General features: G+C 35.5%; 1 protein-coding gene across 3 annotated transcripts in view; it reads left to right on the forward strand.

Moving 5' to 3' along the window:
- Positions 1-24: 24 nt before the first annotated feature.
- RNMT (RNA guanine-7 methyltransferase) overlaps positions 25-20,646 on the forward strand; it is a 24,108-nt gene continuing 3,486 nt past the window's right edge. Inside the window, exons 1-10 of one of the 3 annotated variants that reach the window (XR_009154300.1) lie at positions 25-167; positions 3,317-3,540; positions 5,902-6,022; positions 10,449-10,571; positions 12,134-12,249; positions 12,816-12,997; positions 14,039-14,203; positions 16,052-16,169; positions 16,802-16,903; positions 18,758-18,855. Coding sequence is in view for 1 of the 3 variants with exons in the window: in XM_058176156.1 (XP_058032139.1) it covers positions 3,340-3,540; positions 5,902-6,022; positions 10,449-10,571; positions 12,134-12,249; positions 12,816-12,997; positions 14,039-14,203; positions 16,052-16,169; positions 16,802-16,903 (1,128 nt within the window). In the remaining 2 variants the exon portion in view is untranslated. Of the gene's footprint in view, positions 168-3,316; positions 3,541-5,901; positions 6,023-10,448; positions 10,572-12,133; positions 12,250-12,815; positions 12,998-14,038; positions 14,204-16,051; positions 16,170-16,790; positions 16,904-18,757; positions 18,856-20,646 lie in introns of all 3 variants that reach the window. The other 2 variants (XR_009154301.1, XM_058176156.1) reach the window with 2 other exon arrangements.

Consider the following 20,646-nt stretch of genomic DNA (forward strand, 5'->3'; position numbering starts at 1 on the left):
AGGAGCCCTTCTAGGATGTTTTCCGCTTCCCGCCCCGCCCCCTTTCCCTGACCTTCCCGGAGAGGAAGTGGCCAGAGCGACCCCGGATGGAAAGCGGGGAAAGTGGCGCGGCGCCTCGTTTTCTTGAGGGCGGGAGGCCGACGTCGCCGCTTTGCTGAACGAGGAAGGTGAGCTTGCGCTGGGCTGCGGGCGCGCGCTGGAAGGCCCCGGGACGGCACGGCCTCAATTTTGCCATCTTTCCCTCAGCCCGAGAGAGGGGGGGGGGCGGGGGCGGGGCTGCTGCTGCTTCTCCCGGTCTGACTGACCGCCTTCTCGGAAGGTTGTTATTGGTTGTTGTTTTTTTAAGTGTCGCGCCAGGGAAAACGGGGCCGGGTTGCCCCGTAACGTTGGGCGCTTCTCTCCTCTAATGTATTTTCCCTCCCCCGGTCGCTTCTCCTGGAGGTCCCGGAGATGGAAGCGCCCGCTTCTGGGATCAATCAAGGACCCGAGGCGCAATAAGAACAGCTGCCAGTGAATCCATTAGACGCCAGTGTTGGGGATTGCAGGTGGTCCTCGGCTTACAACAGTTTGTTTAGTGACGGTGCAAAGTCACAACGGCACTGAAAAAAAAAAAGCGCGACTTGCGACCGTTTTTTCCACTTTTGCGGCATCCTCACGGTCATGTGATCCAAATTCAGATCCTTGGCAACTGATTCGTTGCAGTGTCCCAAAATCAGGTGATCCCCTTTTGCGATCTTCTGACAATGGGGAAGCCAGGTTCATTTAACAACCAGGTTACAGACTTTATCAACTGCAGGGATTCACTTAACAGCTGTGGCAAGAAAAGTTTTGAAGTGGGGCAAAACTCACTTAACACATGTCTCACTTAACAACAGAAATTTTGGGCCTGATTGTGGTTGTAAGTCGAGGACTACCTGTATTACATGTCCCCGCCCCCCCCCCCTTTTTTTTTTTAATACATAAGGCCATGAAGATGTCTAATACCACTGACTCTTATTTTCCTCACAACCACCACCTCTGGTATTGTCTGTGTTGATAGAGTGTGTCAGAGCCTAAAATCGCCCAGCTGGGTTTCATACCAAGAGAGGCCAAGGACTCCTAGTCTTCGCACCTTCATCAGAATAACATCAGAATAGAGCTGGAAGGGACCTTGGAGGTCTTCTAGTCCACCCCCCTGCTCAAGTAGGAGAGCCTGTCCTATACCATTTCAGTCAACTATACTGTCCAGTCTCTTCTTAAAACTCTAAAAACTTTAAAAACTCATCAGCATCTTAGCTCAGCACCTTAACCACTACACCAAATGAGCTCTCAAGATCCTTGCTTTCACCTCTTTCTCAGCCCAACTAGCCAGGAATAACCTCTCAAGATCCTTCTTATGATCCTAGTTAGAGTAAGTCATGGAAGTGTTTCCTGTGTAGCTTATGCTATTTTGTTGTGTGTGGCTACCGGGATGAGGAGTGCTGATTTGTTGTATATGCTTAAGGCATCAAGCCAGAATGTGGGCGATTGTGATCTCTACTCCCACCTTAAGGCACAAAATCAGCTGTGACCTTAGGTCAGTCACTGCCTCAGCCCTAGGAAGGAAGCAATGGCAATCCATTTCCAAACTCTTGCCAAGAACACTGCAAGGACTTAAACAGGCAGTTTTCATGAGTCAAATCTGACTAGAAGGGACTAAAAAAAACTTGAGATGATTGGGAATGCGCTTGGTGTGATGGCTGAATAAAGCACATGAAAAGAATGTCTTTGATGAGTGCAAAACAAGAGGAAGACCAGAGTTTAGACAGAGCTTGCCACTCCAATAATTCAGTCCTCTGATCGTGTTTAAAATGTACCTATTTCCTAGTTCTTATTGTATTTGGGAAAACTAGTTCCCCAAAAGTAAAGTAGTTCATTTATGGGGTACTTCAAAGAGTCAGTGCAGTCGAAATTCTTTTGATAAGGCAGTTGTTGTGATGAGACCTCTGATTGGGTTTATTCTTTTCCTGATTTGTGCCATTGCATTGTAAGCCCTTAACTTCTTTTCCATTCTCCAAGAATTAGCTACCATGAAGGGAAAGTAGTAAGGCTAAGGCACCTTTTTCTCTTCCATCTGCTTACCTACTGATATGAAGAAAATGAAATGAAAGACAGCTTAGGATATTAAAAGTGTTTCAAATTGTTTTGTAGCTCACATAAATAAGAATGAATCACCTCTTTGAACTAACAAAACTTTTTTTTTGCAAGATTAATGAAGCTGCTTCAAAATTTAGCCTATGTTCTTTATGTGCATGCACAGGTGACATTTTTTCTGGATTTACCACTAAAAATATGATTAAGAATATAAATCTTTTATCACAATAATCTAGTGTGGGTTAAGGTGCTTAGAGAGGAGGCATGTGAGAAGAAAACTTGGTTGGAATGAGTTGTATTGTACTAGGATATCCTGGAAAGGTAAAGGAATCAGCTTAATGTACATGATTTGATTGATAAAGTAGAGCCTGCCACTGCCTTTACTTACCAGAATAAGCAAAAAACTTATTGCAGTAGAAGTTGATATGGATGTAAAAAAATTGATGATGCAGCTTTAAGATTATATAAATACTTTAAAATAAAGTATATTTTAGTATCGATTGTTTTGATTTGTATTTAAAATATTTAGTAAATATTTAGTAAGAGATACAGGTAGTCCTTGACTTACAACAGTTCGTTTAGTGACTGTTCAAAATTACAACTGCAATGAAAAATGTGATTTATGACTGTTTTTCACAGCTATGACATTTGCAGCATCCCCATGATTATGTGATTAAAATTCAGATGCTTGGCAACTGGTTCACATTTATGACTTGCCTGTGATCACATGACTGTCCCTAGGTCATGTGATCACCTTTTGCAACCTCACAAGCAAAGTCAATGAGGAAGCCAGATTCACTTAACAATCAGGTTACTAAGTTAGCAACTGCAGTGATTCACTTAACAACTGTGGCAAGAAAGGTCGTAAAGGGCAAAATTCACTTAACAACAGAAATTTGGGGCTCAATTGTGGTCATAAATCAAGGACTACCTGTATAAGGGTGATTATTTGAATAGCATAGATCTTGTGGCTCAAAATTAGTTTGAATGAGTTGTTTTAAAAATCAATTCAAATAGGCAAATTCAAATTTAACACAACTCTTTAACAGTATCATTAATATGCTATCATAATTAAAGTTACATTCAGGATTTGTTATTTCCCAGCTGTTTGAAATGCTTTATGTCCCAGTAGACATTGGTTTATCAGAATGGTCTGTCATCAAGGTCTTGTTTAATAATAGAAAATATTATTTTTTGCTTACAGCTGGAACAAACTCTTCAGCTAATATGGCTGAAGTAGAAGAGAGTGGAAAGCGAAAGAGAAAGTTGGCTGAAGAACCTGATAGCATAAGTATCAAATGCCCACGTAGAGATTCTCCTGTTGAAAACGATGATAAAACTGCAAATAAGTATGATGAAGGTCAAACAGGAGACGGAAACACACTTCATCATGAAACAGAATCTGAAGAGGTTCCTAAAAAGAAAACAGTGAGTGTTTCAAACATTAATTTTTAAAGAAATCAAATTCTTCCAGACACTTTTTCCCTATGTTTGAAGTTACCATATTTTTCTCACTATAAGACGCACTCCCCCCTCCTCCCCCAAGTGGGTGGACGTGTCTGTGCGTCTTATAGAGCAAATGTTGCCGAAGCTCCACCCACTCACTGGCCCAACCCTTCGGCCGTTTTCGGCCTCCCGCATGTCCCATTTTCGGCGTCTGCATGTTTGGTTTTCGCCTCATTCCAGGTGGCGGGAATTGCTGCTGCCTATCACCGCTGCCTGGAATGAGCCAAAAATGGGGCGTGCGGAGGCTGAAAAACCGTGATTTTTGTCATGGAGGCCAAAAACAGGGTGCGTGGGCGGCTGCGGCAATGGGTGGCAGCGATCCCTGCAGCCTGGAACAGCTAATCAGCGGTATTTTGGGAGGGCAATCCAACCACCAATCAGCTGCTTGTGCTAAATCAGGCTGTGGTAACATACTGAAACTGACCAGGCTGCTTGCTGTTTGCTGCAAGGACGCTAGCCAGATGACTACCGATGAATGCTGGAAGGCAGAGGCAGATTTTTTTTTCTTGTTTTCCTCCCCAAAAGCTAGGTGTGTCTTATGGTCCAGAGCATCTTATAGTGCAAAAAATATGGTAATTAAAATATAAGATACTATTTGGATAGAAACACCTACAATTTTATATTAACAACTGTGTTAAACCTTTCTGATATACTTGCATAGGATTCTGCTGTTACAGGCGAAATCAAAACTTAGATATATTCACCCATAGATGAATATTGGGAACTTCATACTATTTGATAGCCATATCCTGGAAGATTTTTTAAAACATCACAGTACTATATACTAGTAATAATTCCTTGAAATCAGCATGGATTTGACAAGGAGAGGTTTGCAAGACTAATATTACCACATTTTTTTGTTTATATAAATTTCTTAGTAGATTTGGGAATGCAGCAGACATAATATATTTATATTTCAGGAAAACATTTAACAAAATACTTCATGATATCTGATGGTATGTCTGTTTGGTGGATTCATAGCTGATTAAAAACCTATAATCAAAAAGTGCTTAATTCTCATTGAACTGGAATGGAATATTAAGTGGGAATGGTACAGAATTCAGAATACTCCTAAAATTTCATTGATGATTTGGATGAAGAAATAGTGGGAATGCTTATCAAATTAACAAAAACTAGGTAAGATAGGAGCAAAAAGAAGTTTTAAGTTGAATGGAATTTCCATCTTAGTGTCTAAAACACAAGAGCAGAAGATTTGTTTTAGCTACTCTTTCCCCCAAAATAAGACATCCCCTGATAATAAGCCAATCAGGCTTTTAAGCACATGGCAATAAGGCCAAGCGCTTATTTCAGGATTCAAAAAAATATAAGACAGGGTCTTATTTTCGGGGAAACACAGTAATAATATGAATCATAACAATTCATAAAATACCTGGAAGAGTAACCATTTGCATGCAAGCAAGTATTTGTGAGGCCACAATTCAAGCAGACAAGCATCTGCCACATAACATCCCAAACTTAATTATGTTGATAAGAGAAACAAAAAAAGTCTAGATAGTGGACAGGGCAGTATCTGGAGATAAAGACAGAAAATGAACTATAATAGATCACAAAATACAAACTTGCAAATAAAAGTAGTACCAATAGTAATAGCTATCTTGAGTGAAATCACAAAATAACTGGAACATTAGTTGATCTCCACTGGCATTAACATTAATCAGCATCAATCAGTTGCAGAAGACTCTTACTTGGAACACCTTTAACATCATCAGACAACATCTGCCAATCCCTTTCCAAGGACCTGATAGGTGGATAAAAATGCTAAATCCAGTCTAAACATCTGATTGACTGTGCCTTTGGCATTGCAAACAGAAATATCAACTTCACGTTCCCCTTTATATGTAATATATCAGGAGGGAAAGAATATCTTGTTTACAAACTTATATCACTTATTTATACCTAGGTAACTTGTAAAGAATATATGGAACTTTACCTCATTCAAAATGCGATAGGAAAATACATTGAAAATACACTGCTTAATATTATGTTTTGGCATTTAATCTGATTTTTTTCATGTTTCCTTTACTCAACAGAGGAAGTCCTGCTCTCTTTTTTTCTTGTACTCTTATTTGTTTTGTTTCTTTAGTGGGCTGGAAAGAATTTGCCAGGAAATATACACTCCGTATGTAAAGATGTACAGTAATTTTTTTATATGAACCCTATTGCTGTAAAAAGGAATGCACCAATTAAAGAAAAATGTTGGGATTTAGGTATCACCTACATATAAATATTTACATGCTATACTGAATCAATTATTTTATGTAGCATTCAGAAGATGTAGCAGCGCATTATAATAAGCTTGAAGAGGTTGGATTGGAACAACGTAGCACGAGTCGCATCTTCTATCTCCGAAACTTTAACAATTGGATAAAGAGCGTGCTAATTGGTATGTCTGTACATTAAAAAAACAGTTCAAAATATCTATAATTCGCACATCCACTTTTTGGGATAGCTGGCTATGAGGAACAAATCTCAAACTTAATTTCTAAATTCCAAATATTAGATTATATATTGGAAAATTAATATTTTGATTGCACATAAAATATGACTGCATTCTTCACTGTTAGTCTATAATGCAAGCATTGTACGTATTTGTAAGATCATTTTTCTGTTTATTGTTTTAGTCTAAAAATGAGATTATAGTCATGTATATATTATGAGATAAAAATGATACTTTTTGTCAAAATTATGTCTCAATCCAGACTAGTCATCCTTGGATATTATAAAATTAATCATTGAAATTCTGAGAATTCAATAACGAAATTAACTTTCCTAAGATTTGGCATATAAAATAGAAACATTTTGAAGTGAATTAAGTTTTCATGTAGGGCAGTCCTATATACTTAACTATATAAATACATTCCTTTTTTTGTGTTGAATTTTTTTTAATTTTTTTTATTTCTCATAAGCATGTCATAAATGTACAGTCTCATATCCATTGTTAATCATACATATTTTCTTTTCACTTTCATATTAGTTCATTCTTCATCCTAAAAATATTTAAATATATTGGGGGTTGCTCTTCTACCATTCCTTCTCCCTTATTTTACAGCAATCCTTCTCTTGTCTCTTTCTCTTCCCTCCCTTCTTCTATTCTCTTCTACTTTATTCTTTCCTCCTCTCCTTCCCCTTCTCGCCTTCTCCTTCCTTTTCCCCATTCCTTCCTTCTTCCCCCCTTTCTAGCCTCCTCTACTCTTTTTTCCCCTTCCCTTTCTTTCTCTCCTTTCCCTTTCTTCTATTCCTCTCTCTCCTTCTTCTTTTCTCCCCTCCCTTCTACTCCTCTTTCCATTCTCTCTCAATTGTTGTATTTATTTTCATTTTCCATATTGGTATCCGAGCAACCCCGATTTTTTTTAATAATTTAATTTTTATACTGCCCTTCTCTCGAAGGACTCATAGAATATATGAATTTTCTATTCATATATACTTTCTTTTCAATTTCTTTTCAATTTTACTGATTTCACACATATCATCATAATTGTACATTTATATAGTAACTTTTTTTCCCTTTTTCCCCCTCCTTCCCCCTTTTCCTTTTATTCAGGTGTCATCTGAGTTTCTTTTTTGTCTTCTCTCTCATTTACTTTTACGCTAATTTATTAATCTATCATCTTTTATTCATATTTCTTTTCTAACCATGCATAAAATTGTCACCATGACTTGAAATACACCAATTTCTCTTTATCTTTTATTCTTAATGTTAATCTATTCATTTCTGCACATTCTAAAATCTTCTTTATTACTGTCCTTCTGATGAGATTTTTTGCAAATCCAATTCTTGGCACTGTTATTATATGAATAATTACATAAGTATCTTCTTTGCTACATTTCTCCGGTAAAATACCCAATAAAAATGCCTCCGGTTTTAGTTCTATACACTGGTTTACCATTTCCTCTAACCATACCTGTATTACAACTCCATAATTTTTTGCTTCTGTGCATGTCCACCATATATGATAATATGATCCTGGCAATTGAAAACATTTCCAACATTTAGCTGATTTATCCTTAAACATTTTTGCTAACTTTTCTGGTGACATATGCCATCTATAAAACATTTTATATAGGTTTTCTTTATATGCAGTTGCCATTGTTAATTTATAATTCCTTTCCCATAGTTGTTGCCATTTCTCCAATTCTATTGTGTAACCAAATTTTTTTGCCCATGTTATCATTGTCTCTCTTGCTTCTTCATCTTCTAATCTGATTTACAATAAGTAATTATACAATTTCTTGATCATTTTTTCATCTGTCCCAGTCAATATCTCATCCAGTTCTGATTTTCCCAGGTTGAAGCCGTACTGTCTCAAATCTTTACCATATTTTGATTGTATTTGCGATCGTATGTACCACCTTTGCTGATTGGCCTTTACATATAGTTTTAAACATGTTTATAAGCATTACCCCAAAATCCATCATTTGTAATTGTGTAGTCATAAATTGCCAGTTCACATTATCAAACACTTTTTGTGCATCTAAAAATAACAACACCATTTGTTTCTTTTGAGTGTGTATTCCAGTGTATCCAATATAATTTGCATGTTATCTCTACTCTGTCTTTTAGGTAAAAAGCCATTCTGATCTGGATGTATAAACTCATTTAACAACCTCTTCAATATTTCTGCCATATTTGATGCAAAAATTTTGTAATCCACATTTAATAATTAAATTGGTCTATAATTCTTTCTTTGTTGTACCAAAGATTCTTCCTTTAGTATAAGAGTTCCATCCACGAATTCGGCACCTTGGCTTCTAATAATAAATCATGAAATAATTGTAGCATTATGTTGCTTAATACATCTTGCAGCCTTTTATATAGTTCGGCAATCTATCTGGTTTTGGTGTTTTGCCATTTTTTTTGTTTTTTAATTCCCTTCATCAATTCCATCATCGATATTCTTTCTTCTAATTCCTTTTTAAATTTTTCTGGAATTTTTGGGATTTTAGCTTTTTCTAAGTATTGTTCTATTTTCCCTTCTGCTACCATCTCTTGCTGATATAGACTTTTATAATAGTTCTCAATTATCTTTTTCTTTTCCTCATTTTGATAAACTATCTTTTCATCTTGGTCTAATAATTGATATAGCAATTCCTTTTCTTTTCCCTTTTTCCTTTTTTATATGCCAACCATCTTCCTGGCTTATTCACATTTTCCAAAAAAAATTGCTTTGTTTACTTTATTTTATTTGACAAATCTTCATTTTCCATTAAGTTCAATTTATGTTTTTGCAAGTCCATCAAATTTTTAACATTTTTGTCCTGTGGGTTTTTCTGTAAATCTTTCTCTAATTTCTTATACTCCTCCTCCAACTTCTTTTGAGTTTGTCTATTCTGTTTTTTCCGTTTTCCTAAATATGTCATTGGCAATCCTCTAATATATGTCTTACTAGTATCCCATACATTTTGCAATGATGTATCCTCTTTTTTATTTTCTTTGAAGAAAAAAATTCTTTTTCCATATATTGTAGAAAGTTCTTTTCATTTAGTAAATTTTGATTTAATATCCATCTCATTCTTTTTCTCTGCCCCTTCCATGTCATTGTTATTGGACTGTGATCTGCCCATGCACTTGTTTCTTGTATCAATCCTATATATCTTAGATATTAATTCTGTAGACATCCACATCATATTTATTCTTGACGACATGTGCCTATTTGAGTAGAATGTATATTGCTTTTCCTTTAAATTTCTTTTTTAGTTCATCTTTCATTGTATAAAATGCTTTGGGGAGAGTCTTTCTTAATTTTTTATTTACTTTTGTTGATTTGTAATTAACTCATTATTGACAATCGCATTAAAGTCTCCTATTATACAAATATCTTCATATTCTTATTCTAATATTTTTCTGTGTAGTTTTGCGTAAAATTCTTCTTGATTTTCATTTGGAGCACATATCCCTACTAATAGTATTTTTTTATGATTCATTATTATTTCTACCATTACTCTTCCTTCCTCATCCTCAAATATTTGTTTAGATTGAATTGTCTTTTTGATATAAAGTACTACTCCTCTTTTGCTTTGGCAAGCCAGCATTGTATATAAAGTTCCCAATTTTGTTTGCTCCAAAAGTTTTTTGTGTTGTTTTCTAATGTGAACTTCTTGCAAACATATAATCTCTAATTTTAACTTCTCTAATTTGTTAAATATTCTTCTTTTTATTGCCGAATTTAATCCATTTATGTTGATAGATATCATTTTAACTTCCTCTTCCATTTCTTATTTGTTTTGTAGATCTAGTTGTTCTTATCTCCCTTTGTTCTTTAACTTCTTTTGCTCTTGCTCCTTCTCTTATTGCTCTTTCTTGTTCTTCAGTTGTCTCTTAGTTGTTCTTTTTTTTCTTCTGGGTGTCCAGCTCCTCTTTTTTCACTCAATCTTTCTTCCTCTTGGAATCCTATATATTGTTCGTAAAATAACTCTGCTTTCTTTATTGTATCTAATCTGTGTCTTTGTTTTTGCCAGTTCCCCAAAGTTCCTACTGGTACCAACCATCTAAATTCACTTCTCTTTTAATCAAACATTTCGTGAGAAATTGACATTCTTTTCTTAAGTCTCTAACTCTTCTTGGAATTTGTTTCAGTGCCGCTATCTCTCTTCCTTTGTGCTTTATTGAACTATAAATACATTCCATTGAGCAGAGTGAAAAGATGAGAACTCAGGGTCCATGCAAGTGCATGATTATTTTCTTTTTATCTCATACCTCTCAAAGATAGGAAAATAGGCTGGAGCTCTAAATCTCTGAAAATAACCAGGAAGTTATATTCTAATACAGGGAGAACATTTCATTTTTTCATGATTATTATTTTTTCTCTTAGGTGAATTCCTTGATAAGGTACGACAAAGAAAACAAAACATTACAGTGTTAGACTTGGGATGTGGTAAAGGTGGGGACTTGCTGAAGTGGAGAAAAGGCCGAATAAGTAAACTTGTATGTACAGGTAAGAACAGCAAATTAATTTGATATGGGAATTATGTTAAATTGTAGATAACATAGAAAAGGAAATTTGAGATATCTTTAATTTTTATTCTGCAAATATAATTGGTAAAAATAGTAAGAAAATACTTTAAATCATGTATAGGATAAGCTACTTTAATAGTACCTGGTGTTGTGACCCAGGCCCAAGTAGGTAGTAGGAAACTCAGTCAGTGAAAAAGTAAACAAACTTTATTCGAACAGCTGAGAATTACTTCATTCTCAGCGTAGTTCAACTAAATTAAAGCAAATTCCTCCCAACACAAATTCCTCAATCCTATCACAAACCTTGGTCCAATTAGGCAAACTGCCAAAGGCCTTTCTTGGCAAACGTTCAGAAGACTCTGATACAAAAATAAATGCAAGAAGATGAAGGTACCAACATTGTTTTCCGGCAAATCCCAAATGCCGTTGCTGGTCTTTTTTAAGCCTTATGGGAGGGGCCAGTTATCTCTTGGCCCTACTCCCGAGTCGTCCTCTTTGCTTGAGCTGCTCTTGCCTTCTGGCAGCTCTTCTCATGCGTGCATTAGGAACAGGCTTTCTCCTGTTCCTCTGCCTCACTACTGTCAGGCTCTGGAGGCTCTGGAGTCCGCATCTCACTACCCGATAGCCCTGGCCCCACCTCAGCCTCCGATGCAGAGCCCGCATCTGGGCCTTCCCCAACCTCCAGGACTGGCCCATGCTCTTCCTCAGCCTCATCGCTGTCCGACTCCGTTGCCAGTTCTGCAGGCTGCTGACGGACCGCAACACCTGGCTCTGGTAGGGTGAAAGAGTAGAGAAAATTTCCAAAGGGATATTTTATATCCATATCATTGGATATAAAATATGGAGTGTGTTCAGTACACTCAAGTTTGCTAATAGTGAAAACAAGCAATTTTGAAATTAAACGAAACTTGGCTATTGTATGGGTAAAAAAGAATAAAATCTGAAACACTAGAATCACTGATTTTATTCTGTTTTAACTCTGTTTCGGGTGCATAGTTTCTTGAGTAGTATAAGTAAAATCAGATCTGTAGTACTTAGCAGTCTCTTCTAGAAGGGATGGTTTAAATAGTACACAAATAGTATACAATATATGTAAGAGAGTCAAATGAAGTTGGCTGAAGTTTCTTGTATTTGACTAATTTTACATCCAGAATTCTATTTGTCTTGCCAACCTGCTAGATTCCTATCTGAAATTGTAAGATGCATTCTTGTCCTTACAAAAATGTTACATATGTCGGCTATGCATGCAATAAATATGTATTATATTATGACTGAAATGCTTTCTAATTGTTCTTTAACTGAATCTCTTCAATGCACATTCTCTAACTGCAATATGCTATACTGTACTCACTGCAAATAATTGTGTTAAACATTTGCCAAAGGTTTTACTTTAAGGTTTTATTTAATATTTCTTCTGAATAAACACTTGATGTACTATAAATAAGTATTTGGTTTTAAATAGAACTGCATTTGTTTGAATTAAGCCTCCATTTTTGCTAAATCTCACAAATAAGTGATATTTCAGCTTTTTTTAAAAAACAGATATTGCTGGTGTATCTGTACAACAGTGTGAACAGCGTTACCAAGATATGAGAAATCGTGGTCGCCAGAATGATAGATTTTTCAGTGCAGAATTTATAACTGCGGATAGCACTAAGGTATAGTTGTTTCATGCTCTTTATTTTCTTTTTATTACTTTGAGATTTGTTATTCTTTCCGTAAAATATGGAAAGTAATATAATATGACTGAAGCAAAATTTTAGAAAAAGGTGCTAAACTCTTAGACAAATAATTGCATATTTTATAGACTGAATAATTAATCTAATCTTATTGGCAGGGGGAGTTAAGAATTAGTCTTAAACATTCCCTCTCTAAAACTGTCAAGATTTGTGGTACTGTATTTCAGTGAGACAAGTACACATTTGTAATTTATGCCATGTAAAATCATATGTTCAGATATTCACAATTTTATGTAACAATTTTTCTATATACTGTTATGTCACAATTCTACATATGGGTTCCTAAAATTATTCTCTTTATTGTTTTTTTCCCTGGAAAAAAACTCCAAAAATTTTTTACTTAGAATTCTGTTCATAAAGATATAACAGATATTGATACAGTAGATACAAAAAGGTAATTTTAGTTAGGTTTTTGAAAAGCTTTGTAGTTAGGATGCTGGAATAATATACATTTGTTTTTATTTTCCTTTTTTTATTAATTTCAGGAACTTTTGTCTAAAAAGTACAGGGATAGCAATATGTGCTTTGACATTTGCAGCTGTCAGTTTGTGTATCATTATTCATTTGAGACCTATGAGCAAGCGGATATGATGCTTAAAAATGCTTGTGAGCAACTTTCCCCTGGAGGATACTTCATTGGCACAACTCCAGATAGTTACGAACTTGTGTAAGTTGATGAGAATGAATTATGTGAGAGCAAATAAAGGAAATACTTTTTAAGTCAGATATTTTCAAATGTCAGGTTTTTTGGAATTGATTGGACAAAGTATTACTGCCATAGCATTGATGAATATCATTATTAATATCTCCTCATATTATTCACCTTGACTATTTCATTTATTTGCCTGCCTGGCACATAATCAATCCAGCACTGGTCTGTGGATCTTGTGACTATAATCTAAAGTAAATGTACTAAATGTATAATATAAATATCATGTAAATTAGAAATGCTGTATGTCTGGTTTGATTCTATATTTTATTAGTCCACAGGATTCTTAACACTTTAAAATTTTCAGACTCCCTCTTAAAAACACCCTACCTTCTTAAGATACAGAAAAGCAGTTTCTGCTCATTAAAATATCCAATTTCACTGTTCCAAACAATGAATATGAAACCATGAGATAATGGACAATTGCAGCCATAGACGGAAAATACAGTTATGAAGTAGAGCTGTGTGGAACTTTGGATTTGAAAGCAAGAATATGGCAGCTGATCTTAGGAAGACACAAGTTCTTAGGTTTAAGAAAAATGCTATTTTTGCATGTCCCCATGTTCTGAAGCACCATTTTGCTTCTAATTTGAAGCCTTCCATAGCCATTAGACTTTGATTACCCTCTGTTAATTAACTTATTCAGTATATCCAAAGGCAAGCAGCCACCACATTTCTGAGTGTGCCTATTGAAAGGTCACTTCCCCAACATGTTGGGGCAAATCAGATGCTCCTTACTGAAGTGTCAAGGCTGTTGCATTTTCCACAGCTACCTCACTATGCCATCGGTCTTTGCAGAAGTAATTTCCACATGTACAAATGTTCAGATTGTCTTCAAAAAGGTGTGGTTGCCTCACTGCTTCATTCTATCTTTATTCTGTCCAATAGGATGTTTTTGTCATTGTTTTATTTAGCTTCTTAGTGTTCTTTGAATTGGCTATAACTTCTCTTAAGTTTAACCAAATGTTGTAATTGTCTTTTTTTAATGTTTTACCATAGAAAACGCCTTGAATCTTCAGAAACAAATTCATTTGGAAATGAAATATATAATGTAAAATTTCAGAAAAAGGGAGAATATCCTTTGTTTGGTTGCAAATATGACTTTCACTTGGAAGGAGTGGTTGATGTTCCAGAATTCCTGGTTTATTTTCCATTGCTGGAAGAGTAAGTTCTTACCTAATCTTATTTTTTGCATGTTAGTTTAGTTTTATTTCTATTCCATTCCATTCCATTCCATTCTCAGCCTCTTTGCTTTATATTTTAAATATTGTCATCTACTTTGAGTAATTGACATAGAAAAGCAGGTTATAAAACAACAAAAATACTGTGTTTTATTTAAATGTTTGTCAGAGTTGTCCATAATTTGGCTTTGCCTATTTTAAGTTTTTCTGTGTAATAACTTAAACTTAAGTTTCCCTGAGGAATAACAGAGCCAGGAATAGCTGAATTCGAACAAACAGACTTTTTGTCCACTGTTTGGAATTATATAGGTAGTCCTCAGGTTACGCCTGTATGTTCAATGACTGTACAAAGATACAATGATGTTGAAAATGGACAAGATTGGGCCTAATATTCTCCTGCCCACATTTTGTAGTGCCCATCTGGGCATTCATTTTCCTGCCACAGTACCCATCCTCCCAGCTGTAGTTTTCACCTGCAGTTGTTACCTGTTTGCCTGGAATTTCACCCTCTTCCCATGCCATGGTCATGTGACGTCTTCACTTAACAGTCCGCATCATTCTGGAGTTATGATGGGGTTGCCATGCCATTGTTGAGTGATGCAGTCTTATGATATGGCACTTTATAACGGCATTATTTAATGATGGCAACTCAAGATAACCTGAGGACTAGCTGTAGCTTTCTTCTTCATTCCTTCCTCTTCTTTACATCCTCTTTCTTACAGACAGAATTAGCACTGATTAAAATGAATGTATTTGGTCCTATAGTCTTAATATTGCATTCCAACTTACTTTCCAGTGGTCATAGAATCAGCAGGATGTTATATCTGGAAAAAGACAAATGTAATTTAAGGCTGCTTGAATAAAAGTGCAGTTTCCAAAATCATGGAAAATAATCGTTCCTCTGCATTATTGTACTTCACCTCAAGTATTGCTTCTAGCACTGGATGTGGTATTTTTTTTAAATGGAGGCAATTTAAAACAAGTGTAAAATGGCAAAACAGGGGACTAGAAATTAAGTCTTTCCAGAAACAAGTTAAGTGGAGATTTTAATCTTGAGAAAATATGCCTTTTCAAGTACTAGAATAAGTGACACACACAAAAAAAATGCCACAACATTGTCCCAAAGGTGCTTTTTGAAATGGCAACTGGACTTTCCTTTGTTCTGTTTCTTTAAGATATTTTGCTCCAGTCCTGGATTCAGGTGACCCTGAGGGCATAGAAAAACCCCAAATGACCTCAAGGACTCTCAGAAAGAGTGCTAATGACCAGTTGACTGCAAGGAATATAAGTCATCCTCTCCTCCCCTCCCTCCTGCACCGTTCAGAACTGAGGAAGCTTCTTGGATGAGAAGTGAAACATCTTCAAGAAATAAACAAAGAAAAGTCCAGTTGCCTTTTGAAAAAGTACTTTTGGGACAATCATGACCTGGATGACTGAGAATCTTCATGGACAATGCCACAACAGGTTCTCTGTTGTTTCAGACTCAGAAAATAGAATAAAGGTTTTATGTGAAAGTAGCTTCTAATTAAATGCTGAATAAATTTCTTTACAGTTAGAACAGTTTGTTAATGAAACTTAGTATTTGAGATAGTGAGTTGAATGTCTTCAAACAAAATTTAGACAGACAGTTTTAACAGATGCTTTAATCTTGATTTCCACATTGAGCACAATATTGGGTTTGGTGATTTAAATAATTCCTTCTGATCCTGTAATGCATGTTGCTGCAATTTTGATGCAGATCATGGTAGCTCTGGATACAGAAGTACTATTTGAAAACCTAATATTTTGAGAATTAATAATTTCATGAAATGTTATTAAATTTTCTTTGCAGCATGGCAAAGAAATATAAAATGAAACTAGTTTACAAAAAAACCTTTTGGGAATTTTATGAAGAAAAAGTGAAGAACATGGAACATAAAATGCTTCTGCAACAAATGAAGGCATTGGAGGTAACTGCTTGATATAGATATAAATATGTATAATCTTAAATTGCTGGTCTGGTCAAGTGTTAGGTACTTTTCAAATAATGTATTGTCATTAGATTAAAAGGGAATTTTGTAATAGTTTTCATGTTTATTTGTATTTGAGTCAAGTGCATTTAAGGTTTTGACTTTTGCTATTGGCTACCCACTTCTGTAATAAATATTAAAATGTGTTATTTAAAATCTAATTGATGATATATGGATACAACAATGGGAGTAACCTATAGTAAATTGTTTTAAGTTTGTTATTGTTAACTCTATTGACTTTCCCCATTTGGATGTCATCAACCAGGCTCACTGGAAATTATAAGAAATGCAGTTCCATCACATTTGGACAGCATCTGCTTGCAGAAGGTTAATCTGAGATATGGGTAGTATAAATATAGTATCATGTCAAAGTTAAGTTGGGCTTATTCTGTAAAGATCTTGAATACAAACCACTTCTACCTCCTTTAATTCTGTAATGGGTGGAAGGAGGTATACAATTATAAACAGGAAGATACAGGTGTGGTGTACATTTTGTTGTGGAGATTATTATAGTTTTTAGTTTGCTGTCCATGGGTTATATTTGCATTAATTCTACCTAAGCTATTTTTCAGAAATATCCCGCTGATGAAAGTTCCAGATTGGTCTCACAAATAAAAGAGGATTATGAGCATGCAGAAATGTTTAAGAAGGATGGAAAAGCAAAATTACCTTTTGTAAGTATTGGCAGAATTGTATTTCTCTGCCTGAAATGTTAAGACTTAGTCATTTAAGTCAATGTGAACATGGCAATATCTTGTCTTTCAACCAGATCAGTTTGGTTAAAGTCTTGCAATTTAAGGTATTTTTCTTCTCTCTGTTGGATAGGTTTATATCTCTATTAGATTGCCTATAGCACATATTCTCTTCTCTTCTCTTCTGGTGCCACTGTGAAGAAAGAACGTTTTCTCAGGTTGCTGACTTGATATAGATTATGAAATCAGTCTGCCTCATTGCCCAAATGGCAGGGAGAGATCCCCCCTCCTTAATTTCTATAAAATGGTGAAACAATTCATATCTTATTATTGGTTTCTATTTGCAGAAAGGGCAAGAAAGTATTGAAGCTTTTTGTGTGTGTCATGTTGGTACACAATGTTAATGTTAGGTTTGCTTGTGTAGCAAATAGCTTTTTGAACAGTTATTATTTGAAACTTCTGAGCCTTAGAAGGAGAAAAAATATAGTGTAGTCATAGTTGTATGTTTTAAGGTCTGATATTGGCATATAATAACTTACAAAGGTGTCTTTATGTATAACCAGGGCTGTTCAAAATGAAACATCAGTCTTGTAGATACATTTATGAAAATTGCTAGTTTGATTACTGTATTTTTCAGACTATAAGACGCACCGGAGTATAAGACACACCTAGATTTTGAAGAGGAAAACAAGAAAAAAAATACTTCTTGGGCTCTGCACATCTGCTTTTTGGCCTCCCCGGCCCCCAGGAGCACTCTGCAGGCCTCCCAAACCCTCTGTGGGTCCCATTTTTGCAAAAGGGGCCATTTTTGGCAAAAACGGGATTGGGTGGGTGGGTTTTGGGAAGCCAAAAACAGGCCCGTATTTGATCTATAAGATGCACTGAATTTCCACCCACTTTTTTAGGAAAAAGTGTCTTAGTCCGAAAATACGGTAACTTGTCTACCGTCTCAGAACATAGTAAATTTAAGAGAGTTCAGTTATTATTTGAAAATAGAAGTAATGTAGAAATGATTTGACAAAATCCTCTGTGTCTTTATTATTGAAAGTGTTTTTTTCTCCAGATAACAAATAGTTATATTTAAGTAAATTGCTATCCTTGTTTGCTTGGCTATGCTTTATTAAGTGTGGAAAGTTGCAGATAATATTTTTCTAAGAGAATAGTGGTAGTCATTATTTATTGATTTTTAAAAATTACAGTGAATATGAAAAAGTAACTCTATAACCAATCCTTATATTTATATAAATCCTTACATTTACCTTCACAAGAATAAAACAAAAGAAAGCTGAAGTAAGATAATAAATACAGTTGTGGTTTCGCTTAGTGACTGCTTCACTAAACAACTGGATTACTGTTCCCAATTGTAGTTGCAATAACAAAGACTACTATTAGCAATATTAAGAAATTGAGAAATATTGTTATTTCCTAGGTTAAAAAAGGTAACTTGGGAATTCTAATATTAAGCAATTGTTCTAGGCAGATAAATAGTTATATCCAAGTAAGTTGCTATCTTTGTTTGCCATAGTATCCTTTAATATATGTGGAGAGTTGCAGAGAAGCTTTTGAATATTAATATTAAGGAAATAACCAGCAGTGGTCCAGTATTATGCCCAGTGGATTGAGCAGTTGAATAGACAGATGATAGATGATAGATAGATAGATACTTATATATTCTGTTATTTGTTAACTGATTTATTGGTTTGAAACCCAGGGGCAAAATATAGCATAAGGTTAGGGTAAACCTAAAGATGTCCTTAAGTTAAGCTTAAACGGTAAAGGTTGCCCTTGCGCATATGTGCTAGTCATTCCCGACTCATGCTCATCTCCATTTCAAAGCCAAAGAGCCAGCGCTGTCTGAAGACGTCTCCGTGGTCATGTGGCCGGCATGGCTAAACACCAAAGGCACACGGAACGCTGTTATCTTCCCACCAAAGGTGGTCCCTATTTTTTTACTTGCACTTTTTATGTGCTTTCAAACTGCTAGGTTGGCCGAAACTGGGACAAGTAATGGGAGCTCACCCTGTTATGCAGCACTAGGGATTCGAACTATTGAACTGCCGACCTTTCGATCAACAAGCTCAGTATCTTAGCCACTGAGCCACCATGTCCCTAAGTTAAGCTTAGCTTCTGGTAATTAAATAAAATCTTTCATATAAGGTGAATCTGCTTGGTTTCTAATGCCAGACAAGGTCCTCCAAATGATTTTTTTAGATAAACATATATAAATGTGTAAAAACTCATTCTTTAAATTTTCTTTATGTAAAAATGATTTTTTTAATTTCAGAGAGATGGAATTTCTCAGATATCTATAATTGGATGTTATTTATTTTTCTCGCATCTTCTTTGTGAGGCTCTTGCCAGGTTATACCTGTAGTAACAAAAGATCTGCAGAAGAAATCATTTTACATAATGATAAAGAATAATTAAATCACAGATAAAATAAGGCAGCTAATATTACATGTAAATGGCAGTTTCTATCAGCAGAGATTTTAAGAAGGGGGTAAAAATGCCAAATCCAGTCTAAACATTTGGCTGACTATGATAAAGCATGATAATAATATTAAATAATAGATAATAGATAATAATGATAATAATATTAAGTAATAGAAAATGAAGAAGTTAAAATGCTCTGGGACTTTAGAATTCAGATAGACAAGCCCCTGCCACATAACAGTTTAGACTTTATGATTGTTGGTAATAAAAGCAAAGTCTGGAAAGTGGACATTGCACTCCAGTATCTGGAGATAGAATAGAAAATAAAGACCTTGAGAAAAAATCACAAAATACAAAGACCTCCGAATGGAAGTAGAACAACTATGGCAAAAGAAAACAACAGTTGCACTCTTTGTAATAAGCACCTTGGGTGGAATTGCAAAACATCTGCAGCACCACTTAAACACCACTGGCATTGAGAAAATCCCCATCAGTCAGTTGCAGAAGGCAGCTTTACTTGGAACAATTTACATCCTGTGATGATACCTTTAACACCACAAAACAACATCTGGTTATCCCTGATCCAGAGGAAGGACTCAATAGGTCAGGGGTGTCAAACAGGCGGCATGCGGGGTGGATGCGTCATGCGCAGGCCACACCGACATCAGCTTTGTGAATGGGAAAAATTGCGAAAGTCATGTGATGGCAACGTGACGCCACAAGTTTGACACCTGTGCAATAGGTGGACAAAAATGCCAAATCCAGTCTAAACATCTGGCAAACTGTGTGACTCATGCTATTATCAAAATCAGTCCATTGCAAATGGCAGTTTTATTTAGAACAGCTTACTTTTGTGTCGATACTTTTAATATTAATCAACAACATCTGCCTATCCCAGGCACTTGGGAGGGACTGATAGGTGGACAAAAATGGTAAATCACATCCAAACATCTGGCTCACTGCAACCAATAATAACAATAGCTGTTTTTAATAATTTCCTGGACCTTAGGAAAGTAAGATCATATTTCAAAGGGCAAAGAATTGCCCCCACCACAAAAAATAATATTTGCATCCTCCATCCCTCTAACAGAAATGGGAGGCTGCTTCTGGGAGCTTATCTTCAGATGGGGTGAAATTGAAAACTGGCAGAAAGTTTTTAGGTATTTTAAAAGTACGAGATCTTTGTATTAATCCAATGTTCAGCTTCTAACTGCTTAGGGTCAAAGAAAATGCTTAAGTATTATAATATTGTAGAATTCGGTTTAGCTTTTTGAAATATAGGAAAACTTCAG

This window comes from Ahaetulla prasina, chromosome 3 (assembly GCF_028640845.1).
Source record: "Ahaetulla prasina isolate Xishuangbanna chromosome 3, ASM2864084v1, whole genome shotgun sequence".
NCBI lineage: Eukaryota > Metazoa > Chordata > Lepidosauria > Squamata > Colubridae > Ahaetulla > Ahaetulla prasina.